This window comes from Gossypium hirsutum, chromosome A10, assembly GCF_007990345.1.
Source record: "Gossypium hirsutum isolate 1008001.06 chromosome A10, Gossypium_hirsutum_v2.1, whole genome shotgun sequence".
In the NCBI taxonomy this organism is placed as follows: Eukaryota; Viridiplantae; Streptophyta; class Magnoliopsida; order Malvales; family Malvaceae; genus Gossypium; species Gossypium hirsutum.
In genome coordinates, this window is record NC_053433.1 from 1,305,174 (window position 1) to 1,323,617 (window position 18,444).

The window sequence follows — 18,444 nt, forward strand, 5'->3', positions numbered from 1 at the left end:
ATTCTAAATGATTACTATATTTAAGTAAGGAAAGTTGTATATATGAATTGGTATAATTTTTGGTAAAAGGAAGATTGAATTTTAGTTTGTACCATAGAGATCCTCGCGAGTTTGCACAATGCCTCCCTCTTCAATCTGAATGCGTCTAATGTGAGCAATATTAGGCCAGTCCAGACCAGTATCCCTTTGGCATCTTTTCGATAATTGGGGACAATCAATAATTTTCAAGTAGATCAAGGAGAAGAGACGATGCATTCCCTTTGGCATTGATGTCAAGTTAATGTTTATCAATTTCCAGATAAACCAGTTTGGAGAGAGGATGTAGAGTTGATGATGATGGTGCTTCTATTTTGGTGATCTTCAACTTCATTGTCTCTTGAAACGGCTTTAAGCTGGTATTATTCAACTTCAACGCTTTAACAGATGGAAACAATGGCATAATGGTTAGATTAGGGCAATGCTCGATAGCTAAATGTAAAAGGCAAGGAAAGCACGGCAAGTGTAGATTTGAAGCTTCACCAACATCACCCTTCCACCATCCTTTGAGATTTGGACAATCTATTATACATAGTGTTTCCAATGTTGGAAGAAATATTGTTGTTGATTTCCCCGAAACCAACTCCTCTTGCATTTCAGTCTCCGAAACATTCTCCAAAGCTTCTAATCTTGAAAGCGTCATAACTCTGAGGGAGTACAACTGATGCAATGATGACAGAGAATCAAGATCTTTGACCTCATCAATTTCCAGAGATTCCGGTTTGGGGAGATGATGTAGAGTTGATGATGATGGTGCTTCTAGTTTGGTCATCTTCAACTTCATTGTCTCTTGAAATGGCTTTGAGCTGGTATTCTTCAACTTCAACGTTTTAACGGATGGAAACAATGGCATAGTGGTTAAATTAGGGCAATGCTCGATGGCTAAATGTGAAAGGCAAGGAAAGCACGGCAAGTGTGTATTTGAAGCTTCACCAACATCACCATTCCACCATCTTTTAAGATTTGGGCAATCATTTATATATAGTTGTTTCAAGGATGGAAAAAATATTGTTGTTGATTTCCCGGAAACCAACTCCTCTTGCATTTCAGTCTCCGAAACATTCTCCAAAGCTTCTAATCTTGAAAGCCTTATAAATTTTAGGGAACACAACTGATGCAATGGTGGCAGATGCTGGCAATTAGCAAAATCCTTTAATATTAGTTCACTTAAATTCGTGATGGAAGACAGCCAGCTTGACATCTTGCTTCCTGGATACCCTATCACCCGCAGCTTCTCTAGATTTGGGTGTGGTTGGAGGCATTCAAGAACCGTTTCATCCTCACCTCCCCTGCCCCTCCACTCCAATACTAAGGATTTCAAATTCAATTTGTCTTTCAAGTAAGTAGATCCCTTCTCCACAGTAGCATTTTGTAAACCAAAAAATTTCAGCTCTCCTCTAAGTTTATTCAACCCATTTAACTCGCTTAAGCGACCAACATTCTTACCTGTTGTTCTCCCCACAATAAACCAAGATAGTTTTTGCAGGCGAGTTAGTTTCCAAAGTCCACGTGGCATGTAATCCAATTTATCACAACCGTCAATCAAAAGATGCTTGAGGCTGACTAATCTGTTTGTTTTACTCGGCAATGTTCTAAGGTTAGTGCACCGCTTGAGATCTAATGTTTCCAAGAGTTGAAGCCTCGACAATGAACTAGGCAATTTTAATAGATCTTTATTTCCAGAAAGATACAGAGCCTTTAGATGCTTCAAGTTTCCAATCGAATGCGGTAACTTCTTAATATCTAAGCCAGACAAATCCAACATGCGCAAAGACTTAAAATTGGAAAAGAGTGCTCCACTAGTTGATAGATCCAAGTCCCAAAACATTTTTCCAACAAAAGACCTCACTTTGGTTGCTTTAAGTAAGGTGCTCCCCATTTCCCGAGAGGAATTGCCAAATGAAACATGGCGGCTTCTTTCATTTACATTTTCTTCTTCCAAACTCACGATGCAATACTCTTTCCCAGCAACAGAGCAGGCAAGATCATGCATGAGATCGTGCATTGTGAACCAACTCTCACCAAAATAATCCATTGATTCACAAAATAATCACCAAACCAGATCCTTGAAATTCTCATAGCCGGTGTCTTCAAGATCTTCGTCTTCACTTAGGGGCTGGACAAACCCTAAGGCCATCCAAAACTGGATCAACCTTGGCACCGAAATCGAAGTATCCTTTGGGACTAAAGAGCAGTAAGCAAAACATTGTTTCAAATGCGATGGAAGATGATCATAACTCAACTTCAATATTGGCATGATACCTTCTTCTTCATGAGTTAGGTATTTATGTACATTTTTATTCACCTTTACCCATTCTGCTTCTGTACGTTTATATAATACCTTTCCAATTGCCCTTAGGGCAAGAGGGACCCCTTTACACTTGTCTACACTTAGTCGCAGCCTCAATGACTTTCTCTACAATGACCTTTAACTCAAACTTTTCCGAAACACAAGCCCACATTTTTAGCTCGAAATGATCTCCAAGCTTTTCATAATTGAACACCATTTTTGCTAACGTGGTCTTTCCTAGTCCTCCGATGCCTATTATGGGAACAATTGAAACATTTTGTTCTGGTTCTGATTTCAGCAGTAGTCGTACAATTTTGTTTTTATCATCATCTCTTCCAATTATTTCTTCAGAACGCTCAAAGGAATATGTTTGTGTTGTTCCAATAGGGTCAGAAGCGTGTAAATTATTGTACTAAAAAATCACACAAAGTTCAATTCCCAGGGAAGAGAGGTGGATCACATGGATCTCTTAAATACCAAGTCTTTCCTTAGACAGAATATCTCTTCTATAGTAATTTAATAGCACAATTAAATACTACTATTATACCCTCAAATATTGAAAGAAAAATAGGACAAGAAAGAACACAAGAGTTTTAACGAGGTTCGGTAAATTATACCTACGTCCTCGGGCACTAACACCAGATGATAACTTTACTATCTTCAAAGTATTACAAACAAATAGAATTCCTTAAGAATTCTCAAATGGGAGAAAAAGAAAACTAAGAGAGAAAGATTGGTTGGGATGAATTGAAATGAGAAATGAGAAGGCCTATTTATAGTTGAGGTTCAAGGACCAAACAATAAATAGCCCATTATCTCAAGGACCAAAAAAAATTATCCCTTGCCACTTTTCCAAAGTTGGTGGTTGTCATTATTGATTGTCTCCCATTAATGTTAATGGCAACCATTATTAATTGTCTTCCATTAATGTTAACAATCTCGTCCTTGAAGATTTGATTAGGATAATCACATCTTCACACACTTCCTTCAACTCCCCAAATTCGATAAAGCTATCTTTTGTAGTGCCTACAAATGCGCTCTCGAGCGCCATACACCTGAAGGTGCTCAAATTCTCAGGATGTTAATCAAGTTCAAACAATGATTAAACTTGATTGTTGTTACCACCTTGGTCATCATATCTGCAGGATTATCTGCTGTCGGAATCTTCTGAAGTAGAATTTTTCCTTTTTCAAAGACTTCCCGCACAAAGTGATATCTTACGTCGATATGCTTAGTTCTTGAATGATAGACTTGATTTTTCGCTAAATGAATAGCGCTCTGACTGTCACAATATAAACTTATGTGACTTTGAACAACTCCTAAGTCTTTCAACAATCTATTAAGCCAAATAGCCTCCTTAACAGCTTCTGTAACTGCCATATATTCTGCCTCTGTAGTAGACACAGCTACTGTAGACTGTAAGGTAGACTTCCAACTCACTGGGGCTTTCGCAAGAGTAAACAGATACCTCGTAGTTGAACGACGTTTATCTAAATCACCAGCAAAGTCGGAATCAACATATCCAACTACAAACTGACCAAGTGCTTCATCCTGTTCAAAAATTAAACCAACATCTACGGTTTTTCGAAGATACCGTAGAATCCATTTCACAGCTTGCCAATGTCCTTTTCCAGGATCATGCATATACCTGCTCACAACTCCAACAGCTTGTGAAATGTCAGGCCTCGTACACACTATCGCATACATCAAACTCCCAACTGCATTAGCATATGGGACTTTCGCCATATATTCTCTTTCATCTTCAGTCTTCGGAGATAATTGAGCACTAAGTTTCAAATGAGAAGCAAGTGGGGTACTTACATGTTTTGTGTTTTCATTTACACCAAAACATTGTAATACCTTTTTCAGATATTGCTTCTGATTTAAACAGAGCTTGCCTCTCGATCTATCTCTACTTACCTCCATGCCAAGAATCTTTTTGGCCTCACCTAGATCTTTCATCTCGAACTCTTGATTCAACTGAGCCTTCAGATTATCTATCTCATTTTGGCTCTTCGAAGCGATTAATATATCATCAACATACAAGAGTAGATAAATGAAAGATCCGTCATGCAGCTTCTGCAAATATACACAATTGTCATATTTGCTTCTTGTGTACTTCTGCCTTCTCATAAAGCTATCAAATCGCTTGTACCACTGCCTCGGGGATTGCTTCAATCCATATAGAGATTTGTTCAGCTTAAAAACCCAATTTCTACCACCAGCATCTATGTATCCTTCGGGCTGAGTCATATAGATCTCCTCTTCTAACTCACCATGCAAGAAAGTCGTCTTAACATCAAGTTGAGCTAGCTCCAAATTCAACTGTGCTACCAAGGCCAACAAAATTCTAATGGAGGAATGCTTCACAACAGGGAAAAATACATCATTGTAGTCAATTCCCTCCTTCTGAGCGTAGCCTTTAGCTACCAATCTTGCCTTGTAGCGAATATCCTTCTTGCTAGGAGATCCATCTTTCTTTGCGAATACCCACTTGCATCCGATTGCCCTTTTACCTTTCGGTAATTACGCCAACTCCCAAGTATTGTTCTTCCGGAGAGACTGCATTTCTTCATCCATGGCGCTTTTCCATTTATCACTTTCTAAACTTTGCATTGCTTCTTGATAAGTGATAGGAATATCATCAACAACGGGAAGGGCGTAGGCTACCATATCAGTAAATCGAGCAGGTTTACGAATTTCTCTCCGTGGCCTTGCAACTGCAACTGGTTCTGGTGTACTTAGTGGTTCTTGGGTCAGAACCTCTTCAACCTCTAATTCCTCCATTGTGGCTGGAGAATTAGACTTATTAACTGGGCAAATCCCCATCTGCTCAAACTCCACCTGTTTTGGAGTACACTCCACCTGCTGTGGAGTATTGCTCGTCTGAATATCTTTATCTGCTACCTTTTTCAATGTCGCAGATTCATCAAATGTAACATTTCTGCTACAGATCATTTTCTTTGTGCTTAAGCACCAAAGACGAAATCCCTTCACTCTAGAAGTGATTCCCATAAAGAGAGCTTTCTTTGCCCTCGGATCTAACTTTGACTCATTCACATGATAATATGCAGTGGTTCCAAACACATGTAAGGAATCATAATCTGTAGCCGGTTTTCCAGACCATACCTCCATAGGAGTTTTTCTTTCTAATGCAGATGATGGCAAACGATTAACAAGATGGCCAGCGTATGTCACAGCCTCAGCCCAAAATTGCTTGCCCAACTCAGCATTAGACAACATACATCGAACTTTCTCCAGCAATGTTCGATTCATACGCTCTGCCAATCCATTCTGCTGTGGTGTATCCCTAACTGTGAAGTGTCGAACAATACCATACTCTTGGCACACATCGAAGAACGGATCACTTTTATATTCCCCTCCATTGTCCGTCCTAAGCCGCTTGATTTTCTTGCCAGTATGGTTTTCGATCATAATTTTCCATTTAAGAAAAACTCTAAGCACTTCATCCTTAGTTCTCATGGTATACACCCAAACTCTTTTGGAAAAGTCATCAACAAAAGTAACAAAGTAGTGTCTTCCTCCCAATGAAGGTGTCTTGGAAGGCCTCCACACATCTGAGTGAACATATTCTAAAATACCTTTTGTATTATGGATAGCAATACCGAATTTCACTCTCTTTTGCTTTCCCACAACACAATGCTCGCAAAATTTTAATTTGCAAGCCTTTGCACCTTTCAACAATCCTTGCTTTGCCAGAATTTGCAAGGATTTTTCGCTGGCATGTCCCAACTTCATATGCCACAACTGTATTGAGTCCAATTCTTTGTTGCCGGAAGCTGCAGCGACTGCTCCAATAACTGTACTACCTTGGTAGTAATACAAGTTATTTTTCCTGATGCCCTTCAATATCACAAGTGCGCCAGATGTCACTTTCAAAATCTCATCTCTCATAGTAACAACTGAACCATTGGATTCCAAGGCTCCCAATGAGATGAGATTTTTCTTCAAACTGGGCATGTACCGAGCATCAGTCAGAACTCTGGTTGATCCATATTGATTCTTTAATTGGATTGAACCTATCCCAACAGTTTTACAGGCATTGTCATTGCCCATATAAACAACTCCTCCATTTAGTTCTACTAAATCAGAGAACCACTCCCGGTTAGGGGACATATGATAGGTACAACCCGAATCCAATATCCACTCATCTGAATGGAACGACGATGATGATGCAACCAGTGATAGTTCAGAGTCACTAGTATCATGCTTAGCAACACAAGCGTCTACAGCAGTTTTTCCCTTATTCTTCAGCTTTGGACAATTTTTCTTCCAGTGGCCTTTCTCATGACAAAAAGCACATTCATCTTTCCCGAGTCTGGACTTTGACTTTGATCTCCCCTTTTGAGTTTTCTTCCGAGTGTATGAATGACCTCGAACTACTAAAGCTTCTGTATCTCTGATTGAGTTTTTCTGTTTGTCCTTCTTTCTCTGTTCATAACTGTATAAGGCCGCACAGACTTCGCTCAGAGATATATCACTCCTGCCATGAAGTAGAGTAGTTTCTAGGAACTCAAACTCCTCAGGAAGTGACCCCAACAGCATCAAAGCCAAATCTTCATCTTTGAATGTCTCATCCATATTCAGCAAATCAGTGACTAACTGATTAAATTTGGTGATGTGATCATTCATTGTGGTACTTGGGACGTAAGTGAAGCGAAACAGTCTTTTCTTCAAGTGGAGCTTATTTTGACTGTTTTTCTTCAAAAATTTTTCTTCAAGTGCCACCCACAACTTATTTGCAGAAGTCTCCTTTGAAAAAGCATACCTTTGCTCTCGAGAAAGGCATGATCGAATTGTGCCACATGCCAACCGATTGATCGCCTTCCAATCTTTCTCCTGTACATCATCTGGTTTCTCTTCATCAATGGCAATGTCTAGACCCTGCTGAAAAGGGCATCTAGAACCTCACTTTGCCACATACCAAAATGGCCCGTGCCATCAAAGATCTCCACGGCCAATCTTGCATTTACAATTGTCGGTCTTGTCCACATGGACGATGTTGAAGCTCCTACACCGACCGTTTTCTCCATAATCTTTCAATATACCTAATGAAATCTTTTCTGATGTGGAAGATCAGTTTAAACTGCAACCACAGAGCATACTACGATTAACCTTCGGCTCTGATACCACTTGTTGTTCCAATAGGGTCGGAAGCGTGTAAATTATTGTACTAAAAAATCACACAAAGTTTAATTCCCAGGGAAGAGAGGTGGATCACATGGATCTCTTAAATACCAAGTCTTTCCTTAGACAGAATATCTCTTCTATAGTAATTTAATAGCACAATTAAATACTACTATTATACCCTCAAATATTGAAAGAAAAATAGGACAAGAAAGAACACAAGAGTTTTAACGAGGTTCGGTAAATTATACCTACGTCCTCGGGCACTAACACCAGATGATAACTTTACTATCTTCAAAGTATTACAAACAAATAGAATTCCTTAAGAATTCTGAAATGGGAGAAAAAGAAAACTAAGAGAGAAAGATTGGTTGGGATAAATTGAAATGAGAAATGAGAAGGCCTATTTATAGTTGAGGTTCAAGGACCAAACAATAAATAGCCCATTATCTCAAGGACCAAAAAAAAATTATCCCTTGCCACTTTTCCAAAGTTGGTGGTTGTCATTATTGATTGTCTCCCATTAATGTTAATGGCAACCATTATTAATGTCTTCCATTAATGTTAACAGTTTGGTCCCTCTCCCTAACTTCAATTGGTGTCTCTACAGGGCGGTCACTGAGCTTAAAATTGGCTCTATCAGCTGCAATAGCATCTAGTCTCTCTCTAATGGCTTTAACTTTAGGAGCCATCTTGAGACCATAAGCAAGTTGGTTTGATTTCGAGAAGAAAAGGCGTACCTTTTTCGGCTTGCCATCGCCTGCCACTATTTGCTGCCGAAGAGCATCACAAGAGAACTCATCCAACAAATCTTCCACATCGTAAAGCACATCCTTAAGCTCTTCCAGCCAAAGACGTACTTGTTGATTGTTGCTGTTGCGCTGATCTTCCGCATCACGTAGCACTGCTCCTATAGCCGAACCAGTTCTGGCCAGCTTTTTGATTTCCTCTTTCAAACCCAATGCCGCTCCAAGCTCTTCTGCTGCTAATGATCCCAGAACCTCCAACAGTTTTCCAGCAAGATCGAACAAAATGCCTTCTGCCATTGGAAACACTCTTTCAGATGGGTTTTCCGGAAAGAAGGAAAGGCTGTGGTGAAAGAAATTTGATGCCAAGGTCAAGGTCAAGGTCAAGATCTGATCAGTAGATTACAGTGAAGCGAATTCGTTTTCCAAGTTTCTTTTTATTATTTTTATTGCAAAGGGGACATGAATATCCTTCACATACATACATCCATACATATTCTGTTTTTTAGCTACGCAGAAATTTATTGATGAAAGGGAAATAACATATTTATAAATGGATACTAATATTTCGTAAAAGAGTTCCATTTACTTTTGTTACGTGTTTTTTTCAAATTAAGGGTATGTTTATTTACATATAAAAGATTTTACGAAAATAATTTTAAAAAAATATTTTATGAAAAATATTTTTTATATTTTTTCGTTTTCACATAAAATAGTTTAGTTAACGAAAAATGACTTACAAGTTAAGGTAAAATAAACTATCTTTCTTGTTACCTTTTTAAAAGACGTAAGTCATTTTTCGAAAAAGAGCTATTTTTAGGTAATTTTATTTTTTATAAAAATTAATTTAAATCAAGCTTAATATTATTATATTGATAATAAATTTTATTTTTATTTTTATTTTTAAAAATATTTAAAATATTAAATTTTTTAATATTATTAAACATACATATTTAAAATATTTAAAATATTATATTTTTTAATATTATTAAACATACATATTTAATAATATTTAGTCATATAATAAATTATTAATATATTAAATAAAATTTATTATTTTAATAAATTAATTAATATTTCAAATTTATTTTAATAATAAATTTTAAAAACAATAATTTTAAATAATATTATTTACATATTATTGAAAATATTCAATATTAATATTTTAATAATAAATATTTATTACAATTATAAATATATTAATAATAAATATTTTGTAGTATAAATGTTAAAATATGTCATAAGTCTATATACACTTCACATATTTGTAATTTAGTCTTTGTACTTTTATTTTCAAGAATTTAGTCCCTTTACTTTTCAAATTTAAAAATTAAGTCCAATTGTTGACATCGTTAAATTTTTTTGTCAATTTTGTTGACATCATATTTTTAAATAAAAAATACTCACTTAGTAGTAATGTAATTTAAAAATGATGTTATAGTGAATATTAATTTAACATAATATTTTTAATATATACAAAAACAATGTAAAATATTCAATTATAGATAAAAATAAATTCAATTAAACAATAAAAAAAAGAAAATCTCAAATGTATGTTTGTTTAATTGAAAACAACTTTTATGAATATTTTTAAGAAATCTACCAAATAACAAAAAATATTGTACACAGATTCATCCAAAAAAATAAATTATTTTTCAGAAAATTATTTTTCGGAGGTCATTTTCAATAAAACAAATGGAACCTAAAATAAAAATGAAAATAGATAAAAAGAGAAAAATAAATAAAATGACCTAAATATTTCATTCTCATAAATAAAGTCAACTCTCTTTTATTAATTTATATTTATAAATTATTTATTTATACACTAATTATTCTAAAAGATTATTATATAAAGGAAGACTGGATCTTAGTTTATAACTAATGCGAGGTTGTTCCATTAAAGAACACAAATTGCTTTAACGAGCAATAATAGGCCAGTACGGACCAATATACTCATTGGAGTTGGGGACAATTAATAATTTCCAAGTTGGTCAAAGAGGTGATGTGATGCATCCTCTGCCATTGACATTGATGTCAAGTTAAAGCCCCCGACAAGTATCCCACCTTAGAAGAGAAGTTAGGTTTTGTAGGAACTCTTCTTGTAGATCTTCAATGTCTTGAATGTTTAGAGATTCCAATTTGGAGAGAGGAGGTAGCTGTTGCTTCTATTTTTGTCATCTTCAACGTCATTGTCTCTTGGAGGGGTGGGCTTTAAGCTGGTATTCTTCAATGTCAACTTTGTAACGGATGGAAACAGTCGCATAGTGGTCAGATTAGGGCAATCATTGATAATTTAGAGTAAAATTATACATATAAAATTTGGTAAAATGAAGATTGAATTAGAATATATCCCATACCTTGCCCATACCTTTCCCATACCTACCTATACATTGGAAAGGTCAAAGTTATGGGCACCAAATATTTATTTAGTGTTGGGCATGGGATAATAGCAATTTTTTGGTCCCTAAGTGAATAGGGACTTTGCAAGGTGGCCCTTGAACCTCAACTATAAATAGGCCAACCATTGCTCATTCTCAATATCCCACATTTGTCATTCTCTACTTAAGGCATTGTGCTCTCTCCCTATTTATAAAGTTTCACTTGTATTTTGGAGTGAAATATATTTGGTAGTGCCCGAGGACGTAAGCAAGATTTGCTGAACCTCGTTAAAATTCTCGTGTTCTTTACTATTTATTTTTCATATTTTGTGAATGTAATTGTAGTGATTTATTGTGCTATTAAATTACGATGAAGAGATATTCTGGCTAAGAAAGACTTGGTACTTAAGTGATCTTCGTGATTCACCTCTCTTTCCTGGAAATTGAACTTAATGTGATTTTTTAGTACAATAATTTTACTCTTTCACACGCTTCCGCACAACAGTTTAGAGATTCCAATTTGGAGAGAGGAGGTAGCTGTTGCTTCTATTTTTGTCATCTTCAACGTCATTGTCTCTTGGAGGGGTGGGCTTTAAGCTGGTATTCTTCAATGTCAGCTTTGTAACGGATGAAAACAGTCGCATAGTGGTCAGATTAGGGCAATCATTGATAATTTAGAGTAAAATTATACATATAAATTTTGGTAAAATGAAGATTGAATTTTAGTTTCTACCTCTAGAACCCCTCTAATGTTCCACAATGCCTCCCTTTTCAATCCGAATGCGTTCAATGTGAGCAATATTAGGCAAGTCCAGACCAATATTCCTTCGGCATCTTTTCGATAATTGGGGACAATCAATAATTTCCAAGAGGGTCAAAGAGGTGAGACGACGCATCCCCTCTGGCATCAATGTCTGAAGAGAAGTTAGGTTTTGCAGAAACTCTTCTTGTAGAGAATGTAGATCTTTGACCTCATCAATTTCCAGAGATTCAAGTTTGGAGAGAGGATGTAGAGTTGATGATGATGGTGCTTCTATTTTGGTCATCTTCAACTTCATTGTCTCTTGAAATGGCTTTGAGCTGGTATTCTTCAACTTCAACGTTTTAACAGATGGAAACAATGGCATAGTTGTTAGATTAGGGCAATGCTCAATAGTTAACTGTGAAAGGCAAGGAAAGCACGGCAAGTGTGGATTTGAAGCTTCACCAACATCACCCTTCCACCATCCTTTAAGGTTTAGGCAATATTTTATCTCTAGTTCTTCCAAGGATGGAAGAAATATTGTTGTTGATTTCCCCGAAACCAACTCCTCTTGCCTTTCAGTCTCCGAAACATTCTCCAAAGCTTCTAAACTTGAAAGCCTAATAACTGAGGGAATACAACTGATGCAATGGTTGCAGATGCTGGCAATTTGCAAAACCGTATAATATTAGTTCACTTAAATTCGTGACGGAAGACAGCCAGCTTGACATCTTGCTTCCTGGATACCCTATCACCCGCAGCTTCTCTAGATTTGGGTGTGGTTGGATGCTTTCAAGAACCGTTTCATCCTCACCTCCCCTGCACCCCCATCCCAATACTAAGGATTTCAAATTCAATTTGTCTTTCAAGTAAGTAGATTTCAAATTCAATTTGTCTTTCAAGTAAGTAGATCCCTGCTTCGCAATAGCATTTTGTAAACCTAAAATATGCAGCTCTCCTTTAAGTTTGTTCAGCCCATTTAACTCGCTTAACTGACCAACATTCTTACCTGTTGTTCTCCCCACAACAAGCCAACGTAATGTTTGCAGGCGAGTTAGTTTCCCTAGTCCACGTGGCATATAATCCAATTTATGACAACCATCAATTAGAAGATGCTTGAGGCTGACTAATCTGCTTGTTTTGTTAGGCAATGTTCTAAAGTTACTGCACCCATTGAGATCTAATGTTTCCAAGAGTTGAAGCCTCGACAATGAACTAGGCAATTTTAATAGATATCTATTTCCAGAAAGATAAAGAGCCTTTAGATGCTTCAAGTTTCCAATGGAATGCGGTAACATCTTAATATCTGAACCAGACAAATCCAGCATGCGCAGATATTTACAATTGGCTATGGAAGCCGTATAATTCTGTAGATACAATGGCAATTCCATATTTCCAGCAAAAGACCTCACTTTGGTTGCTTTAAGGAGGTTGTTCCCCATTTCCCCAGAGGAATTGTCAAATGAAACATGGCGACTTTCTTTCACTTACCTTTTCTTCTTCCAAACTCACAATGCAATACTCTTTCCCAGCAACAGAGCAGGCAAGATCATGCATGAGATCGTGCATTGTGAACCAACTCTTACCTAAATAATCCATTGATCCACAATCAAGAAATGATCTCCAAACCAGATCCTTGAAATACTCATAGCCGGTGTCTTCAAGATCTTCGTCTTCACTTAGGGGCTGGACAAACCCTAAGGCCATCCAAAGCTGGATCAACATTGGCACCGAAAAACGAAGTATCCTTTGGGACTAAAGAGCAGTAAGCAAAACATTGTTTCAAATGCGATGGAAGATGGTCATAACTCAACTTCAATATTGGCATGATACCTTCTTCTTCATGAGTAAGGTATTTATGTACATTTTTATTCACCTTTACCCATTCTGCTTCTGTACGTTTATATAATACCTTTCCAATTGCCCTTAAGGCAAGAGGGACCCCTTTACACTTGTCTACAATCTCCATTCCAATCGCTTCTATGCGTGAATTATTAGATTCTCGACTTGCTTCTTTGAAGGCCGTTTGCTTCAATAGAGACCAAGATTCACTTCCTGACAGACCTCGAAGATTATGATGTGGCTCAGTGCCTGTGATTTCTGCAACAAATCTACTGCGTGTAGTGATAACAATCCAGCCGCCTCTCGCACCACCTGATAGCAGATTCCGTAAATTGCGCCATTTCTCAGGATCGTCGTTCCACACATCATCAAGAACCAGCAAGTACTTCTTTCCTTTAATGCTGTCTCGAAGATGATGTTGCAGTGTTTCCAGCTGAAGGTCCCTTTCAGGCTTTGTCTTAGTCGCAGCCTCAATGACTTTCTCTACAATGACCTTTAACTCAAACTTTGCCGAAACACAAACCCACATTTTTAGCTCGAAATGATCTCCAAGCTTTTCATCATTGAACACCATTTTTGCTAACGTGGTCTTTCCTAGTCCTCCGATGCCTATTATGGGAACAATTGAAACATTTTGTTCTGGTTATGATTTCAGCAGCAGTCGTACAATTTTGTTTTTATCATAATCTCTCCCAATTATTTCTTCAGAAAGCTCAAAGGAATATGTTTGGTCCCTCTCCCTAACTTCAATTGGTGTCTCTACAGGGCAGTCACTTAGCTGAAAATTGGCTTTATCAGCTGTAATTGCATCTAGTCTCTCTCTAATGGCTTTAACTTTAGGAGCCATCTTGAGACCATAAGCAAGTTGGTTTGATGTCGAGAAGAAAAGGCGTACCTTTTTCGGCTTGCCATCGCCTGCCACTATTTTCTGTCGAAGAGCATCACAAGTGAACTCATCCAACAAGTCTTCCACATCGTAAAGCACATCCTTAAGATTTTCCAGCCAGAGACGTACTTGGTGATTATTTCTGTTGCGCTGATCTTCCGCATCACGTAGCACTGCTCTGATAGCCGAACCAGTTTTGGCCAGCTTTTCCATTTCCTCCTTCAAACCCAATGCCGCTTCAAGCTCTTCTGCTGCTAATGATCCCAGACCCTCCAACAGTTTTCCAGCAAGATCGAACAAAATGCCCTCTGCCATTGGAAACACTATTTCAGATGGGTTTTCCGGAAAGAATGAAAGGCCGTGGTGAAAGAAATTTGATGCCAAGGTCAAGGTCAAGGTCAAATCCGATCAAAATTACAGTAAAGTGAATTCGTATTCCTTGTTTCTTGTTATTATTTTTATTGCAAAGTAGATATGGATATCCTTCACAACCAATCATCATTTATTAGAATAATTAAAGGTTACAAATATATCATGAGTCCTTGAACTTTTAGTAAATTTAAAATTGAGTTCATTTACTTTTATTTCTAATAGTTTAATTTTTTTACTTTTCAGAGTTCAAAATTTAAGTCTAACTGTTAATTTTATTAAATTTAAATTCATGATAAAACTATTTTTTAATTATTTTACTACTAAATGAGTATTTTTTTATTTTAAAATGTCTTATCAATAAATTGAATAATTTTTTTAACTGATTAAATTCTAATAAATAAAATTATAAAGGCTAAATTATAAATTTATGAATAGTAAATAGAGTTATGACTGATTTTAACCGTAATTAAATTATGGAAATCAATTACTTCTTTCCCTTAATTCTGTCTCGAAGATGATGTTGCTGTATTTCTGGCTGAAGGTCCCTTCCAGGCTTTCTCTAAGTCGCAGCCTCAATGGTTTTCTCCACCATGACTTTTAACTCAAACTTCTCCGAAACATAAACCCACATTTTTAGATCGAAATGATCCCCAACCTTTCCATCATTGAACACCATTTTAACTAACGAGGTCTTTCGTATTCCTCCGATGCCTATTATGGGAACAATAGAAACATCTTGTTTCGGTGAAGTGAACTCGTATTCCGAGTTTCTTTTCATTAGTTTTATTGTAAAGTGGATCCGAAGAACCATTACAGCTAATTACTAGAATAATTAAAATCATAATCAAAACAAAAATTATATAAAGTTTGATGCAGTAGAATATAAGAGCATACCATCATTTAAGACATAGATAACCTGTAGAGTAAACAGATATACTGGTTCCTTTCTTTGACCATCGCCATGCAAAAAAAAAAAAAAAAAGAAAAAGACTCGAAATTCTTAATTTTTTCCCTGTACAAACACCCGTCCTACATATACTTCCTTTTCATTCACCAAGCTTCCTCGAAAAAACCCTTCTCCAAATCATCGGGAAAAAAAAACGATGTCCGGTTCCTATAGGTTACCGATCCGAGACACCCGGCAGTAACCTCAACCCATCAAACACCGCCACTCCGCCCATTACTACGAGCAGCGTGTTCGTTAACGCTTCACCACTAGAGTCACCAAAGTACTATGCACCATTTTCAAGTCTTTCCTTTTAGTTGCTCTCACTGTTTTCTTCATCGTATGGCTTAGTTTACGCTCTCATCGTCAACGGTTCCCCATGATAGATTTCATGGTTCCTAGTTTGGCTCAAAAACCAGGCTCGACAATGCTGTAATAACGTTCAATGTCAAGCTAGGAATTCGAACCAGCATATTGGAATCTATCACAATTCCATGAAAGGGTTCGCTTATTACAAAGATAAACAAATAGGGTTGACCCCATTGTTGCAACCATTTTTCCAAGAACCAAAGACAACTACGGTTGTGTACGGTCAGTTCGATGTCGGTGCATCTACGCTTGCTGTCAACAGCCGATGATAGGCAACATCTGTGGTTTTTCGATTAGGTATAATGTCGGTGATTAGAATTAAGGTTTCGACATGGAAGAGTGTGCACAATGAAATGCATGTAAATTGTGATGTTGCTGTTGGTTCAGATAGGTTGATATTGTTGGCTTGGAAGAACAGGAAATGTTCTGTCTAGTTTTTATTTGATTTGTAATGTTATATGTATTTAGAAACTTTTTAAATTATTTTTATATGTATTTAGCATTGTTTTACGATGATAATAATTTATATATATATATTATATTTTATTATATAATAACTCGACTTTGATCCAAATCCGAGAGTCAAACTTCAGAGCATGAAGGATCCTACTCATCTTTTTGTTTCGGCACTTCTTCTCACCTTTTCATTTCTCTTTCTACCTCTGCATTTATGTTGTATCAACAAGCATATATAAATAACTAAGGATTAAGTTGCCTCAGTTCTTAAATTCTTTTAGAATGGTCCCATGACCAGGGCTGTAGGGTTGGGAAACAGGGGCTTTGACACCACTGACTTTATAGTATAATTGTATTTTTACCCTCTCTAATTATTTAATCTAATTTTTTTTAACTTTTTTAGATAAAAATTATAATTTTTTAAGCCACAATCAAAAGTTAAAACTACAATTTACTTAATTTTTAATAAAAAACTATTTAGTTTTGTCCCTCAAAATTTTTTAATTTTATTCCAATCCTCCTATCACTAAAGTGCTATAAGGGGAAAAATTTCCCCTTTTTAGCTAATATATTAAAAAAATTCCTTAAAACTACTATACTCTTTTTAATTTCTAAATAATATGATTTTACCTATGAAAGCTTTTGGTTTTAATTGAAGTAATAATATGAAAGCTTTTGATCTTCTCTCGCGACAATGATTATCTCAATCCGAAAATTTTAAAGTATACCTAAAAAAAATATTGAGTAAATAATTCCAATATCCATTTATATATTTTCTTTTTAAAATAATGAATCAAAACCCCTGTAATGCATGTTTCAATACAGCAAATAACAAACTATGGTTCAACTAATTACATGGAATAAAAAAAAAAATAATGACCTCTTAATATTAGCAAATAGCAACAAAGCATATTCTGGATTCTTCCACCATTCATTTCTAAAAATCTCATCAATGCAATTAAAACAAATTCTTAGTATCATATTTTAACGTGAGCAATATTAGTACATGATAAACATGTCAAATTGCATATTTTTTATGCTTAATTCGGTTTATTGATGAACTGAATCCCACTAATTAAGTGTTTTTATGATTTAATTCTTGTCAGGGATGCAATTGATCAAAAGCAAACTGAAAAGGGGCCAAATTAGAAGAAAATTATTGGAATGGGCTAAAGCGAAAAGATGGAGCAAGCCAAGGACTAGTCATAAATTTGACTTTGTAAAAAGCCAAAAATAGGAAATTCTATTTTAAGTTTATTTTAATTTTATTTATTTTTAATTATTATTATTTTAGATTTTATATTAATTTTCTTAAGCTATTTTTAGTAAATCCTATCTATATAAATAGGGGGTTTTAGTTCTTAGGAAATCATCCATTAATTAATTGTCTTTACATTCCTATTTCATTTTGGAATTCCATTATCCATTTTGTTTTCTTTTTCTTAATTCAATTGAGCATTAGATTATTTTGTCTTCTTTTTACAAAATTTGTCTAATTCTCTTTGCAATTTTTCCTATCCATTTCCACTACCTTTTTCATATAATTTCTATCATTTCCATAACCTTCAAGCATGATTAAATTTATGCCACACTAAACCCCTTTCAGCTTTAAGCCGGTGTTAACCCCGTCAAAAAACCCGTGAGTTACGAACCCGAGCTGTTTAACTCCCAACTTTCGATATTTATTATTTCTCCGGATTAAGAGTATGACTTCGTTAACTCACAAAGTCAAGACAACACTAAGTCAAAAAAGACGTCGTTTGAGTTAGTGTGACTAGATGTACAGTTGGAATTCCGAAAGGATCGATTGTCTAATTGGTCTTCCGTGAACACATTGGCGTGCCAAGTGGGGATTGCTGTTTGGTTCCGTCAAGGGAAGTAGTAACCGGATTTAAATGTCTCAACGTTTGAGGGCATTGGTTCGAGCTAGGCTCTTCTAGAACGCAAAGCTGCCGGAGTTCTAAATCACGAACGTTTCGTAGGTTGTTCGATCGGTAAGGGTTAGTTATAGGACGTTCCATAACTAATTTACACAAGGAAGAGTTGGTGTTTGAGGAGTCCTTGGTAGCTATAACTAGCTTATCGAAAAAGAGGAGTTCACCTAATTTCAGGAACGGGTCAAAGACGGGAAAACTCGTGCTTAAGGCTGAGCTAAGTTTTATTGATTTTCCTTTAAATTATTTTGTTATTTATTTTTATTTCATCTTTTTATTTTTATTTCATCTTTTACTTT

The 18,444-nt window shown here is 36.0% G+C and overlaps 3 protein-coding genes across 3 annotated transcripts; all 3 read right to left on the reverse strand.

The window, feature by feature from the left end:
- Positions 1-277: 277 nt before the first annotated feature.
- LOC107925043 (disease resistance protein RGA2-like) lies at positions 278-2,071 on the reverse strand. The gene has a single exon (XM_016855609.2). It carries the CDS (start codon positions 2,069-2,071, stop codon positions 278-280), a length of 1,794 nt encoding a protein of 597 aa, XP_016711098.2.
- Positions 2,072-11,241: 9,170 nt separating this feature from the next.
- Positions 11,242-13,756, reverse strand: LOC107924983 (putative disease resistance protein RGA3). Its single transcript, XM_041079475.1, has one exon. It carries the CDS (start codon positions 13,754-13,756, stop codon positions 13,016-13,018), a length of 741 nt encoding a protein of 246 aa, XP_040935409.1. The 3' UTR covers positions 11,242-13,015.
- LOC121208507 (putative disease resistance protein RGA3) lies at positions 11,345-12,909 on the reverse strand. Its single transcript, XM_041079366.1, has 3 exons — positions 12,832-12,909; positions 12,088-12,707; positions 11,345-12,002 (listed from the first exon to the last, which is right to left on the reverse strand). The coding sequence occupies exons 1-3, from the start codon at positions 12,907-12,909 to the stop codon at positions 11,345-11,347; spliced, it is 1,356 nt and encodes a 451-aa protein (XP_040935300.1).
- Positions 13,757-18,444: the final 4,688 nt, after the last annotated feature.

What these genes read in the sequence shown, in the direction of transcription:
- LOC107925043 (XM_016855609.2), bottom strand. Translation starts at nt 2,071, where the DNA reads ATGGATTATTTTGGTGAGAGTTGGTTCACAATGCACGATCTCATGCAT.
- LOC121208507 (XM_041079366.1), bottom strand. Translation starts at nt 12,909, where the DNA reads ATGCACGATCTCATGCATGATCTTGCCTGCTCTGTTGCTGGGAAAGAG. An exon ending in TGAGTTTGGAAGAAGAAAAG is followed by an intron (nt 12,708 to 12,831) that starts GTAAGTGAAAGA and finishes TTGTATCTACAG; the next exon opens with AATTATACGGCTTCCATAGC. An exon ending in GAGAAGCTGCGGGTGATAGG is followed by an intron (nt 12,003 to 12,087) that starts GTATCCAGGAAG and finishes GCAAATTGCCAG; the next exon opens with CATCTGCAACCATTGCATCA.
- LOC107924983 (XM_041079475.1), bottom strand. Translation starts at nt 13,756, where the DNA reads ATGGTGTTCAATGATGAAAAGCTTGGAGATCATTTCGAGCTAAAAATG.